At 47.5% G+C, this 15,163-nt stretch overlaps 1 protein-coding gene across 1 annotated transcript; it reads left to right on the forward strand.

Annotated features, from left to right (window-relative positions):
• Window positions 1–2,850: 2,850 nt before the first annotated feature.
• On the forward strand, window positions 2,851–14,773 carry valopa (vertebrate ancient long opsin a). The gene is made up of 5 exons (XM_028423235.1): window positions 2,851–3,217; window positions 4,935–5,145; window positions 8,545–8,662; window positions 8,982–9,215; window positions 14,540–14,773. The coding sequence occupies exons 1-5, from the start codon at window positions 2,854–2,856 to the stop codon at window positions 14,771–14,773; spliced, it is 1,161 nt and encodes a 386-aa protein (XP_028279036.1). The 5' UTR covers window positions 2,851–2,853.
• The last annotated feature ends 390 nt before the right edge of the window (window positions 14,774–15,163 follow it).

Genomic DNA, 15,163 nt, shown 5'->3' on the forward strand with positions numbered 1-15,163 from the left:
TTTGAGCTCAGATTAATTGGAAGTGACCTTTTGACTCCTTGGCAATGACACTTTACAGCACCTGCCAAACAAAAGCCTTCATATGGAGGTCTGGACAGGCGGAGCGGGCAATAAATCCTCATTTATGTGATGGTCACTGAGGTGTGACAAGCTGGCTTCCACAAGATGGAACTAGATCAAAGACTGGGCAGAGACGGAGGCAGCGGGAAGGTGATTCACCTCTGAGGGAAAGTTCTGTGCAGACTCGACCTTCAAGTTGTGGCTGGAAGTTAACATGAAAGCAGAGCCTGAGCTGGAAACGACATGTTTGTGTGATTTGGAATGAGTTTGGAGCTAATCTATTAATCCTGATCCTTCTGATACGCTTGATGTTCGGAGCCTTCGTGCTGTGTCTCAAAGTGAATTCATCGTTGAATTACAGCAACTTAACGTCAGTAGCAGCTTCTTAGTGCAAATGTGCCGTGAAACATCACGATCACTGCAACAGTCCTTCTCTCCAACATCTGAGCTGCAAAGGCTGCACAGCAGGCGTGGAAAACCACCAACAGAAGCAGTTTCAATTCTTTTTTAACATCTTAGGACAATTCAACCAGACCACCAGACCACACATAGAGATGGAGAACACAGCTCTGCCTCCACCCTGTAGAAGAGCGCGTCCAGAATCTCCCATGGGTGCTGCCATGGTGGAAAAAGGAACCAGTCTGCACCAAATATGGTGGGTGATTGTAAGCTAATGGCTCCACATGTAACAGCTGATGATGAACTTTGGTGCTACTTCATTAGCATTGCATAGCATAGCATAGCATAGCATTAGCAAGTTGTGTTCTAGTGACTGCTGTTTGTGAGCTGTAACAGCATGCAGCATCCAGTTAGTACCTGGCGAGCGGGCTTTTATTAACCGTGGCAGCCTGATCAAACCGAGCAGGCTACGACCCAATCAGGGGCAGTAAAACATGATATTAGGCCGAACCAGTGCTGTGCCTGTTAGACCATGGCCGGTTTGATGGGCTGTAGACACACTCCTGAGAATGTCGCTCATCCAAGCAGCCTCAAACTGGTCTTCATTACTTCATTACTTTAAGCAATAACGGCACACCAGGAGGTCATAACCTCAAAAAGGTCCTTTTTTCTAACAATTAGAACTTTCAGATATGCGACGCATTTGAATTATGACTTAAAACTTTGCAGAAGTACAGGTGTGACTGCTCGGTGTGATCAGGACCTCCCTGTGACCAGAAACCACCAACAACAGGATACTCTTAGTGTAACTGAAATGTGTTATTCTTGTTTTTTGCAATCTTTGAAACAAGAATATCACAGAGTGTCCGAAGCCATCAAGCCCCAGACAGAAAGAAACAAGTAAATAAAAACATGACCTGTCTCTGCTGTGTGACAGGATGTTCTATCAGAGGGCACTCGGTACCTACCATCAGCCTGGCTTCCAAAAGGAGTGGATGAGATGAAGAAGATGATGATGTAAAAGAAGACACAGCGAGATGATGGTGATTTAACAGCACAGTCCCATCCAGAGCAATAATCCCAGCCTGCAAAAAAACAAAGTAATAAATTCAAGCTGGATGACGTCACAGATGTCAGAACTTCCCTCTTATTCTAAACGAATAATATGACAGGTTTTATCATTAGATTAAGACTTTATCTTTGCAGTGTTTGATCAGTTTTCCTCCTCAAGATGACCCTAAATCTGCCACTGATTTTTCAGTGTACTGTCCCTTTAATGCCTCCAGTGGAGCCTCTCTAAGTGACAGCAGTGTGCTGTGTTTCTAAGAAATGAAATGAAATGTCACCTCAAATACTGATTCCGCTCATATGAACGGTGATAAAACAGGCGGCAGCCAGAATCGTGTTCTGTTCTGATAACCTCTCCCTTTCCTCACAGCTTCTCGTGGTTCACACCTTTTCATGCACATTAAAACGCTCAGTCAGCATGAAAAACCTTTTATTTGGCACAATTAATCATCAGAACAGTTCTTTAAGCTCATTAGATGATTAGTTAGCAGCAGGTTGTGTGTCCCTATGGGTCAATCTAACACAATCAAAGCACAGGGTGATGTGTGAGTTGACCTCTTGATGCCACATTTAGCTGCAATCTGCCGGAGTGCTGCTGCTGCTGGAGTTACCCGCATCAAATTTGATGATTAAATGGAGTCCAGGCTGACTGGCACACATCACTCCAAACTCTCAGTGCATTCTAGCTGCAGGTGTGAAAGGTGAACACATGAACGCACCACGTCCACTGTGACCAGTCAGCCTGCAGGAGAGCCCAATTACGCATGACTAATACACGGTAATAAGGCAAAGCCACGGGGTCGCGATATATCAGAGCGCCTAGAAACAGACACTAACTGGGCGCATTGATCATGAATGTGGTGATTTTGTAGCACAGGGACAGAGTCTGATCGATCACTGATGTGCTGCGGGGTTCATCCGGAGTGTGCGCGGAGCCCGGAGCAGCGTGAGGAGAGGCGCGCAGGAGGAGGGCGTCCCGCCGCCTCTCCTGCGGGGCAGCAGCGACGCCGGATCCGCCTATATAAGAGCTTCCAACATGCCTCACACCGCTCAGTCGTGCACTTGCGCTTTTCAAGACGCCTCCTCCGCTCCGCGCTCGCAGACAGCGGATTGCTCTCCCCCCCTCCTACCCCCGTGTCTCCCTCCCTGCCGCGTCGCCATGCGCGGACTCCCACCCGTGAACTTTGTCAGAGAAGAGTCCCCGCGCGCACAGGATGCCCCGCGCGTGTAACGCTGTCTCACAGTGACTCCACGTGAAGTTGTGAATATGAGAAGAAGAGCCCACGGAGGATTTTCTCTCGGTTAGGGTCACTCCGGGCATGGACAATGGATACGTTAAGCCTGTCGGTGAACGCCGTGTCCTACACGGTGGCGGCTGAACTCCCCGCCGCCGATGATCCCTTCTCTGGACCCATCAAGAACATCGCGCCCTGGAACTTCACCATCCTGGCCGTTCTCATGTTCGTGGTCACCTCTTTGTCTCTGACTGAAAATTTCCTGGTCATGTTCGTCACCTTCAAGTTCAAACAGCTCAGACAGCCCCTCAACTACATCATAGTCAACCTGGCCATCGCGGACTTCCTCGTGTCCCTCACCGGCGGCCTGATAAGTTTCCTGACGAACTCCAGGGGTTATTTCTTCCTGGGGAAGTGGGCGTGCGTCCTGGAGGGCTTCGCTGTGACTTTTTTCGGTAGGTGGATCATTTTGCTTCTTTTATTTCCTCCTTGGGTCATTACACACTCCTTCATTCATAGATCTGGGTGTGGAAAATGAAAGTTTAGATTTCCAGCAGACATTCATTGAACAGTTTGTTTTTAAAGTAAGAGAAAAAAGTGTTTAACTTTATCATTGATCACTTTCTACCAGCCTTAAAGTCTCTGTGATCCTTTATAAACCCAAACATCGGACTCAGGCTGTGCGTAAAGCTGTGGTCTGATCAGCTGCAGACTTTCTCTCAGGTTATTTATTTGGAGTCTGTAAAGCGAAATGCACAGCCACGCGCTCAGCGGGGGCGCGCAGCAGGCTCCTCTCAGCCTGCCGCGCATCACCGTGACCACCAATAACACAACTCGGTCACCGGGCTGGTTTGTTAAGACGGTGCTCAAAGGTTCCCAGAGCAGCGCAGGAAGTCAGAGAGGGGAGACACAATCAATTCAGGCAAAGGCGCCTTATTGGATTGTTGGTAACCAGGTTTGTGTGAGGCCGTGTGGGGTCTTGGAGGAGTGATCCAGAGCCAGGCTGCAGGGCAGCATAGATTCACAGGCAAGTGTGACTATGACAGAATACAGGTTGTTTCACCAGGTCAGTGAGTGAAGAGGACAGAAGGCAGTGTAAGACTGTTTTAATCTTAGAAAAGGCAGAATCAAAGGCGATCAAAGAAATCCTCAGAATCCAGATCTGATTCTTTTCGAAAAAAGGTGAGATCTGTGAGATTAAAATCCATATTCTGAGAGTTCAGAGATTGCAATCAGACTCTTTAAGGAAAAAAGTCTTACTCTAACATTAAAGTCTTACACTGACACCGTCTGTGTTTTGGTGTTTATCAGGTGTTACAACTGAAAACTCAAAATGTTGAGAGTCAGAATTCAGAGAAGAGTCTGAGCAGAGGCTCTGATCCTCCTCCATAACAGCGGCGCTGCAGGTTTACAGATGAACAGTGATCCGATGTCATGATGCACTGAATCACCTCACAAACAAAAAAACAAAGAGCTCAGGGCAAACGCCAGGAGCCAGATGTTTGTGTCTAAAGAAACATCTAATTATAGGTGATGCATGATCAATAACCTGCTGAAGTGAGGCTCGCCTCATGATGGAGACACTCACGTGTGACGTGGTTGCTGTGCTGCTCCTCACCTGTGTGTGTGTGTGTGTGTGTGTGGAGGAGTGCGTATCAGTAAATCTGAAGCTCATTAAGTTATAGATTCTTCAGTAGGACAGAAGCTCAGATGAATGTTCTGCTCGGGGTGAGAACTGGTTCTACTCCTGTTTCTTCTTGGGACATGCAGATGTGTCAGTTTAAACAGCCACTGGTCCAGAAGTGAAGCAGGTCCTGTTTATTCAGAGGTGTGATTTGTGTCTCTGCCTCCACGGCGAGTGAAGCAGGCAGACACAGAGTGCATCTGACTGTGAAGCGATCGGTAATTAACCGCTTTCTGAGAGTGACTTATTACCACAATTAAAGTCTGCCCGCCTAGCGCTCCCACCCCGGGTCATTAAACTGATTCCAGCAGCAGCACGGCCACTTTTACTGCGGACATCTTGTAAAGAAAACATACTTAGAGTAAAGCAGAGAGGCGTCCCAGCTGCTGCTGTCATGATCTACTGACAAACACTCATATTCTACAGAATAAAAAGGTTTTTTAGGGCGGAGCTCCTTCACACTGACCTCCCGCCATGTTTCTCTCCAGGTATCGTGGCGCTCTGGTCCCTGGCCGTCCTGTCCTTCGAGCGGTTCTTTGTGATCTGCCGGCCGCTGGGGAACATCCGACTGCAGTCCAAGCACGCCATGCTGGGTCTGCTGTTCGTGTGGACCTTCTCCTTCATCTGGACCTTCCCCCCTGTGCTGGGCTGGAACAGATACACTGTAAGCAAGATCGGAACCACCTGTGAGCCTGACTGGTGAGAAACAAGCATTTTATTATCTCAACGCAACCCACACACACACACAGACACACACACACCTACGACTGTTCAAACTGTGAGTGTGTTAAAGGGTCGCATAAATCACAGCAATGGATGCCGTCTCACAGCAGCGTGCACTTCAGAGCAGAATATTTAAACATACAGACCTGAAACGACCTTTAAAGCTCAGTGACGAGTGTTAGCGTGATTAGCATGAAGTGACCCTTTAACACTGTAGTGTGTCATTTCAGGTCACGCCATGCTCCGATGCAGAAGAAACAATGTGTTTGGTTAATAAATCCTGGAATCGTAGCTGCGGCCTATGTTTCTGACCACTTGAGGGGCAGCATGAACAAAAATGATCTCCGATATGATCACCTCAGCAGATGCTGAGCAACATTAGCACGTTAGCATTTGGAGTTACGTTTCTGGCCTTTTTGTGAGATATATATATAAAATTCAGGGAACTATCTGGGTGTTCAGCTGCCCTCTAGCTAGCCGCTAGCCATCTGCTAGCTCTGGGAATTCTCAGTTTTTCTTGAATAGCTGCAGAAAGTGTTGAGACAGCACCACAACTGTGAGCTGAATGTACTCTTGTTGTGGCGTTTCTGTGTTGGAGCGTACGCAGAACGTGTCCACTGACACCAGGGCAGCGATTTTCTTTGCATATATTCGGTGTGTCATGGTGTACACTGTATGGCCAAAGGTATGTGGCCCCAGGTCGTCTGGTTCCCCCCTCCTCTTCTTCCCCTTTGCTCTGCTGACCATCAGCGGTAGGGTTCCTCCATCTGTGTCGGGTCTTCAGGACCACATCCTGAAGAGTCCAATTTGAAAATCACATCCATACATATGACAGACAGAGGGTGCTTTCTCACCCACAGCCATCTGGTCACATGCTCCTCCACCTCTGTAGACACATGTTTTAAACTCAGATTTTCACCTTCTGCTAACCTCACCGCTTCAACCCAGAAATAACCCCGTGTTCCTCGCAGACACTCACATATACGGCGCTGCTTCAGCTATATGGGCTCACATTGTTCTAATGTGTCCTGCGGTAAAAGAAAAGAGAAACAGGTCCGCTCTAACTTCGGCCCTCAGGGTGCCATCTGGGTAATGCTGTTTAGCTGCTTTGATCAGAGGCGCACAGACACAGCGTTCGCCTGCAGCCCTGCAGAGAACGAATGGCTCCGACAATGTAATTAAGAGATCACCTTATGGAGAAACCCGGCGCATAGATGACCCGGTCCACCTCTGGCTGCATGCCGCGCGGGCTCTGTCAGGACACATTTGTTTAGCAGCAGGCGCAGGTGTGTGAGGTCCAGGCGATGCATTTTAAACGCCTCATTTGTGTGCATCTTGTTTCTGTCACTGCATGCATGCAGCTCCTCAGCACAGGCAGGTTCTGAGAGGTAGAAAGCATGAGGGGGAGAATTTGTGTGAGGTGGCGAGGCCGACTTTCACATCCCTGCCGTTGTGTAGGACATTACCCTGCATTTACACCAGCCGTGAAAAACAGCGGAACGTAAGCAACATGTTTACATCGCGTCTCCAGAACGACATCAATCCACACCAGACCAGTTTCTGAGGTGTAGTGTGTCCGTGTGTTACAAGCTCCCGCGAGACTCACAAAATCACGTAGTAATCCACCTGTTGACCTGATGGTTAATGTCCTCTCTGCATGTATCAGGCTGGGTCACAGAGCAGTTTCCTCCATCAACACACGTACACACAGAGCAGCCTCTCACCTTCCGCTCTGAGAACAGCTGCTGCTTCTCTCCCCGTCTTCTCCTTTCTGATGTTGTCTGAATATAAAGCATGTTCTATCATATAAAAAGCTGTTTCTCTGTCCAAAATGAAGCTCTCCTCATACATGGCTGTGTTTCTCTGCCGGTTGCGATGTTAAATCAGGTGTTCTGGTGCCTGACTTCCTGTCTGCTCGATGTAGTTGGTCTTAGGTGCGACACAGCTCAAAAATAGAACCGCTGCATATCTGTCGCAAAGCTACGCTTCAGCTAGTGTGAGTACTCTCATTGACTAAAATGGCTTATGTTACACGTCTGGCTTTACGGAGCTCTGCACCCTGCAGCCCCTGTGACCTCGCAGAACAGTTGGATTTTGGCTGATTCAGTCAGACTGCTTGTAAACACAGAGGGAGCCATCCCCTCCACACACCTGTGGTCGCTACAGATGTTAGCATCGTGGTGAACAGGAGGGTTCTCTCATCAGCCACGACTAGCAAACAAAGCACTGACCACTTTAAGAGTCAAAGCATGAAAGTGGAAATCCAGTGTCAGCACATTGTTTAAAGCCGTCACTGCTGCTTAGCTAATGCTAGCTCCTGCCCAGTGACATCAGCGTCTCTGCAGGGACGGGATGAAGCCATACATGTTGGGAAACGTGTGAATAAAATAGTGATGCATGATTAAAATAATCACAGTGTTAAACTTCCACAAGGTGCACAAAGCTCACATTTTACCCAACATAAGTACAGATACCAGTACCGCTTTCTGCTATAATATCCAAACACATTTAACTAATGAAATCAGTGCCTCTAACTCTTGATGGAGCTGTCGATGCATCACCTGACTGGACCAAAACCCCCATCTACCTTCAGGAAGGGGGATTCAAATGTCAACAACTGGTTCAAACTGTCCCTGTGTCTGTGGTCTGCCACATCTTTAAAAATCAGTTATGATATAAAAATCACTTGGTGTGCAGCCAGCTTTAGCTTCAGCTGGGGATCCATGAACCCACAAACACAACAGGTCAGAGGCAGGGGTCAGACAAACACAACAAAAGCACAGGGGTGTGTCGTGCTCTGAAAGAAATGCAGAAATCCCACAGCAACAAAACTTTACAGATTCACCTCAATTATCCAGACTGAGCAAACATTTATGCATCATGAGCCAGTGCCCCATGCCAGTAAATGAATAAGAAATGAGGTGTGAATTGTATAATAACAATGTGAGCTCTGCTGCATGCAAACACACACACACACACACTGCGCTGTCTGCCAGCTCCTTATTGTGCTTATTAATGTGGCTCCTGTTTCATTTGAGTGGTCGGTTTTCTTCTGGATGTAATTAGCAGTAAATGAGCGGCCTCCAGGCCCTTAATGGAGTCACAGCGATTTGTCTCAGCTGTGAAGTTTTCCCTTATTTAACTGAAGCCCAAACAAGGTGCAGAGCTGTTGTCTTTCTCTCCACTCAGATAAAAGCGTCTGAATGTCAAAATGACATTTTACAGACAGCTCATAGCCGCGGAGCGATGAGATAACCGACCGTTTTTGTTCTTAAAGGGACACCGAGGAGCTCTAAAACAATCAGGCTGCTGCTTCAGTCACACGTCACGTTGTTCACTGCGTGTTGAAAAATGTCAAATGTTCTCTGTGAACAGGTATTCCAACAACATGTCGGCTCACAGCTACATCATCACGTTCTTCATCACCTGTTTCATCCTGCCTCTCGGGGTGATATTCTTCTGCTACGGGAAGCTCCTGCGGAAACTCCGGAAGGTCAGTTCACGTGTGTGTCAGACGTCTGTATGTGCTGCTCTGACCTGAAGGTCAAATTTCACCTCGCTGTGTCTCCATCCTGAGGGGTACAGGAGCATAAATAAGATCCACCTGTACAGCAGACGCTACTTAATTTCCCCACGGGGATTAATAATGTAAATGTCTGTCTGTCTGTCTGTCTGTCTGGATGAACAGCCTTCAAGTGGACACTTGTGAAACTGCAGTTTGTTCAGTCCAGATGTGAACGGATTGATTTATATATTTTATATATTTTATTTATTTTTATATTTTATTATTATTATATGCCATTTACCTCCAGGTGTCTCATGGCCGCCTGGCTACAGCCAGGAAGCCCGAGCGGCAGGTGACCCGCATGGTGGTGGTGATGATCGTGGCCTTCATGGTGGGCTGGACGCCCTACGCCATCTTCTCCATACTGGTCACGGCACATCCGACCATCGAACTGGACCCCAGGCTGGCTTCCATCCCCGCCTTCTTTTCCAAGACGGCTGCTGTCTACAACCCGATCATCTACGTCTTCATGAACAAACAGGTAACACCCCTCACCTCAGCAGCTGAATCCTTCCTGGAGACACGTCGCTGCTGCTCGTGCATGTGGCAAATAAAAAAAAAACACCTGCAGCAGAGCAGCGTGATGGTTTCTTTTCTGTGTTTGTTGGGTGTAAGCCTGCCTCTCAATAATGCATGGTGGATGAATAAATGAAATGTCAGCATACAATTGTCCACGTGCAGCTCTGCTAAAAAATACATTAGCCACCTATGGTAATCTTGGGAGGTTTGCAGATGTGAGAGGGCCGGCGCTGACATTCTGTCACGCCCTTTGCTTCGTTTCATTTTACACTGAGCTGGCTTCTTCCACGTACGAAAGCCGTGCTGGAACATTTCAATGCAACCTTAACGGAAACCTTTTTACTACAGTTTAAGTCACGGCTCCACTTTAGCACAGACCCCGGCTCTGTGGCACCAAAACAAACACAACAGTCTAAACAACACTTGTTACACTGCCTCTTAGTTACTCTAGAAACCCACTGTCACGCTCTGTTCTGTAGCTGTTCAAACATAAATAATTGAGTTACTCACTCAGCCTGTCCTCTCCGTCCTGCTGCTCCTGGAGAGGCTCTCTGGCGCACTGCGAGGAGTGTAACAGTCTGACACACATGATGTTTCTGTTTCACTGAAGAACACTTTGAGTGCAGTTTCTATCATCAGTGTCACAGAATAAACATCCAGCTGGGAGATGGAATCCTCCTTTTCCAGGTGCCTGAACCGCCTCACCTGGCTCCTCTGAATGTGAAGCCAGCCTCTCCTCCATCCTCCATCAGCTGGGCGGCCGGTCCTCTGTAGTGAGATTAAAAGACACCATTTACAGTTAGTCTGCAGTCCGAGCAGACGGCCTGTAGTGACCCACTGCTGGATGGGGCTGGTACAATAACGACGGATCTCTCAGCTATCTTGGCTGTTTATGTCCTCGCCTTGCGATCAGTTAAAGTGTTAAAGGCTGCATGTGGAGGCGTCCTTCAGTCGTTTCAAGCAGAGGGACTCCTCAGGCATGAATATACAGTGGTACCTTGGTTTGGCGTGTATCGCTTAATTTGTGCTTTTCTGACTCACTGCTGTCTGTGAGAGTGTCACTGCGACATGTGCATGTGTGCATAAAGCCTGCACGCGCACACACACATGTTCACAAAGCTACAGTAAACAGTATATGTTCGCACAGATGTTGACTGTATGAGTGAGACCAACAGACTGAGCTGTAAAATGTGACGCTCGACAGACAAACACTCAGCTCCTCGTTTATCCCGTTAAAATGAATAAAACTAAACTAAAACTTATGACATCACTGGTTCCAGGAAGAGCAGAGGATGTTAGAGGTGTGTTGCCCCTCCCAACACTTCCTATACCTCCAACATCTGTGATGTGAACATGCACACTTCACCGTTTGCTGTCAGGACCACTTATGGCAAACATGCCTAAATATGAGGCTTTCCTACAGAACTACTTAAAACCATCTATTTTCAGAAAGTGTAAAAAAAAAGTCCAGTCCAGGATCAGAGCGTTGCCAGGGAGCTGCCCGTCCATCTGATTGCCCCAGTTTGAGCTGTGTTTGCTGTTTAAGTGGGTCAGCCAGTGTCTCCACTAAGACCTCCACTGGCAGATCCAGGTCTGGACGGAGCTCCCGCTGCTTCAGCCAAACTACTAGTGCTGATTCCTGTCAGCTGAGTGCATGACGGACGCTGGGTCTCTGGGGATTCCTGCTGCTGCTGCTTGTAGCTGTATATAAGGAGAGGGATCTCAAAGGTCAAATGGCCAAGGCTGGAGAAAGCTGGAGAAAGCTGGAGCAGCATTTCACTTTAGATATTGTAATTTAAAATCTGTTTCACGTGAGGGTTTAAACAGGCCTCTCTCTCTCTCTCTCTCTCTCTCGGTGCAGTAAGGAGGTGGCTTCTGGGGCTCATGCCACTAATAATTTCTCCAAAGCTCAGACTCTTTTTGATTTAACCCCATGCATGCACGCTGCATCCAAACGGACACCACCCTCTTCTCTTGTATATCTCTGAAATAATGACAGCAAGCTGATTCAGATACAGAGACAAAGACCTTCCTGCTGAAGATACTCACTACTTGTTGTTTCACTAATCATAAATCAGCATACAGCTGCACGTCCACCCCTTCACACAGACTAATTACTTCCACTCAGTGCAGAAATACATGTAGACACTGAGGTAAAGCTCAGGGCTGTCTGTAAAGTTAATGCTTTTTCTCCTACTGTTTGAAATTTAAAGAACGCTCCGAACATTTTCATGGATGTTGTAGTGATGACGGGCAGCATGCAGTACAGTGTGCAGGCTGCACTGCTGCAGTCACTGCAGCACTGTAGCTTTCAGGCTTCTGAAGAGCAGTTTGGGGTCTGAGTGGGACTCTACAGCCGTCACCATGTTGGTTGACGGCATCATAGTGGTTTGAGACTCGATCGGAATCGGACATTATGTCCGACGACGCGAAGGCGCAGGACATCACAGCAGGAGAGCACAAATGAGCGCAATGAGGGACATGCCATTCGCCTTTGTAGAGAATTCTAAAAGTATCGGAATGAAATCAAATGACTCGGACTCAGGGGCAAAAAAACCTGATATCAACCATACAGGCATATCTGCTGCACTTTAACATGGAGGTCAATGGATGGGCTTTATTCCTCAGTACTGGATGTTGCTGCTCGGGTCAGTCTATCGGTAAAAGAATGAATATTTCATATAAAAGCACTTAAAATGATAGAAAATCTTCTTAAATGAGCTGAAGGTTTGAGCTGAGCCACTTATCTTTAACTAGCTCTGGCTCCAATCAGAGGTTTTATCAGCAACACAATTGTATTTGTAGATAATGAGCTGAGGACAAAGATCAGCAGGTGAACTGTCACTAACCCCTGAGCTCCACGGAGTGTTTGTGATGCTCTCTGGCTGCACAGGCGCTGATGCCATGGTCTGCATGCAGCTCCAAGCTGCATCAATCTGCACCAACGATCGATCCATCTTGAGAAAAACCTCTTCTTCTTTCTCCTCCAATTTATTGACTCGCAGAAGACCGCTGAGAAGCAGGTCTTCAGGCTCCTTATATGCTTGTGGGGTGAAATAAATAGTCAAACGTGGCCTTCAGAATCACTCAGCTGAGCTGCAGCTGCTCCACATGATTGCGCTGCAAGGACAGTTTGGTGATAAGGGATGTTGCTAAAGAGCTCTTTGCAGGCCCATTGTAAACTCACACAGAAAACACACCTCTGACTAACCGGGTGACTGACAGCGCAGCTTGATGGATACATCCTTGTGTCTTTTTCTCAGAAGAGAGCAACAGACTTCAGACTCATATAAGCTCGGTGTGCCTCTTTGCACACAAATGACTGATTTCCTGTATGTGAGGAAGCAGCGCGACACGGCCGTATTCATGAGCCGATTCTTTCTACAGAGTGTGACGGCATCACCTCTTCAGGTCAGGACTCAAGAAGCTGAAGAGCTGCACCACCGGGAGCAGAAACATGAAGACAGAAGTGGATTCATCCAACATGACTGACAGTCGATTAATCAATAATCATGTTTGGAAGCCTTCACCGCAGCAAGGTGGTTCAAATATCAACACAATCTACACGACGCGACCTTTCTGATGATCCCTGCTGCTGGAGGACTGTGTCACAAAGTGTTGGTGAGAAATACATTCATCAACATGTCTGATAAATCCCAATAACAACCAGCACACAGCCGTCCATCTCCTCACACACAGACACAGAGCTTTGAGGCCCACTGTGCACCAGCGGGAATCAGATTGAGCCGGCAGGACAGGATCAGGAGAGAATCCGGCTGATTTTCAAAATAAAATACCACGACTCGGCAGGAAGAAATACGTTTAAAGCCAAATTCACTGTACAGTCGCTGTCATTAACTCACGTGTGTGTTGTCACAGTCTTCAAAGAATAATAGAAGCTGCCATGAAGTCCATCCACATCAATCCCACTTTTAGGCCCTTTACACCACACCAGTTTTCTCCGGACTTCCTGTCAGGCAAAGTCTGCACGTGTAGTCAGGACTAAATCTGTGACCCGACTTCTGCAGTCAATCAAACATGAATTTCTCGGGCTGAGTCTGGATGCAGTCAGATAGTATGAACTGATCTCTGACCCGCCTGCAAACATGTGTTGTCAACAGCCAATGAAAAGGAAATAGTCTCCGAAGACGACAGGAAGAAGCGGGACTTTCCAAACAATGATCGACTCCTCCAGGACTTGATCTAAACCCGTTTTTGTTTTCTTCCTGATGCACAGACAGCAGCAGCAGCGAGCCGGCCTGGTCAGGGTCTGTTTCCCTCTTCTTCTTCTTCTTACTAGCTCTGCAAGCAGCAGCTAGACTCCACCAGTGCCGGAATTTATTAGTCTAGACTGCCCTGAAATAACAAAGCACAGCATGTGTCTTCTTTATCCATCCTACAAAGCACACAGAAACCTTCGTTTTGCCTTTATGAGCTTATTCACAGAGTGACTGTCTGTTTTTATGACATCAGATGTCATATCACCACTTTAAACAGCATTACTGGTCTAAAGGGGAGCAGTTAGGAGGACGGGTCATTCAGGGTCTGGGACTAGGATCCTCCCCGGGGGCGTCGCTGAGCTTAAACACTGAAACGGGTCAATTAGTGTTTTTAGATTGACAGTAATGTGGAGAGCAGTGATTATGAGGCTGTTAGTGAGGACCTGTTCAGAATGGCTGTAATCACTGTGAAGGATGCACACAGTAAGGTGCAGACACACACACACACACACACACACACACACAGGAGAGGTTAGCACTGAGGTGACTCTCTTAAAGCAACACACCGGTGTTAAATGGGACATTGTTCTCTGGTAGGACCGTTCTACCCAAACCCGCGTAAGACATGTAGAGAAGCCGGTGTATCCGGGAAACAACATTTCACAGATAAATGGCTTTTTCAGTTTGGATCACCAACATGAGCTAAGACGTGGACACCTTCACCAACACAGCCCGACAAACTAAAACTAAGCAGCACTGATCCAACAGCAACAAGACCTTTAGTCAGAAGGGGACGTCTGAAGTTACATCAGATCAGGCTGTAAACGTTACATCAGCTGTAACTTCAGCACTCCTGCAACAGTAACATATATTTGGGTAAAGCAGCATATTAGTCCTCTCCTGTAGCACATGAAAAACTGGAAAAATGTCTCTTAAAGGTTTGTTCAGAACAGAAAAAGCTTCCTTTAATCGGCATTTCCCAAATTGTTGCACTGTTCCTGTAAGTAGAAATGCTTTCACGTGCTTTTTTCTCATCTAGTCGTTTATTCTCCTTCTCTGTGTGCAGTTCAGGAAGTGCGTCATCCAGCACTTCACCGGCATGGGGACCATCCCGGAGAGCAACAATCAGACCTCAGAGCGGCCTGGAATTACAATGGAGAGCCAAACGGGAGAAATGTCAGCCATCGCTGCTCGCATCCCCGTGGGTGGGACCGCCTCGGGCAGATCTGACGATTCTCCAACCGACTGCGGCTCGTTTGCTCAGCTTCCCATCCCAGAGAACAAAGTGTGCCCAATGTAACCGTGAACCTCGTCCCATATCGGTGTTCCTCTTTCATCCATGAGAGTGCGTATTAACCTCCTGTAATCTCACCGCAGTTTGTGTCAGAAACTTTGGACGTGGACGGAATTCTAAATGTTTTGTCAAGTTTTTCGGGGGAGACAGTAAATAAGGACAGCTTTGTGGTTCTCTGCATGTTTCAGTAGTTTGTTCTATATCTGGTTTGAAAAGCTCCACCGTGGGGACACGAGAAGGAACCGTGGGGACGGGAGCGCTCCGTAGATATATCCTGTAAATATTGCTTGCTGGACGCTCCTCTGTCCCGTTACTCAAGAATGCCTTGGATGTTCTGTCGGCCATCATTGCACGCCTCGTAGTGTATCACATTAGAGGGCACTTGATTCAACTTGA

Source organism: Parambassis ranga, chromosome 15, assembly GCF_900634625.1.
Source record: "Parambassis ranga chromosome 15, fParRan2.1, whole genome shotgun sequence".
NCBI lineage: Eukaryota > Metazoa > Chordata > Actinopteri > Ambassidae > Parambassis > Parambassis ranga.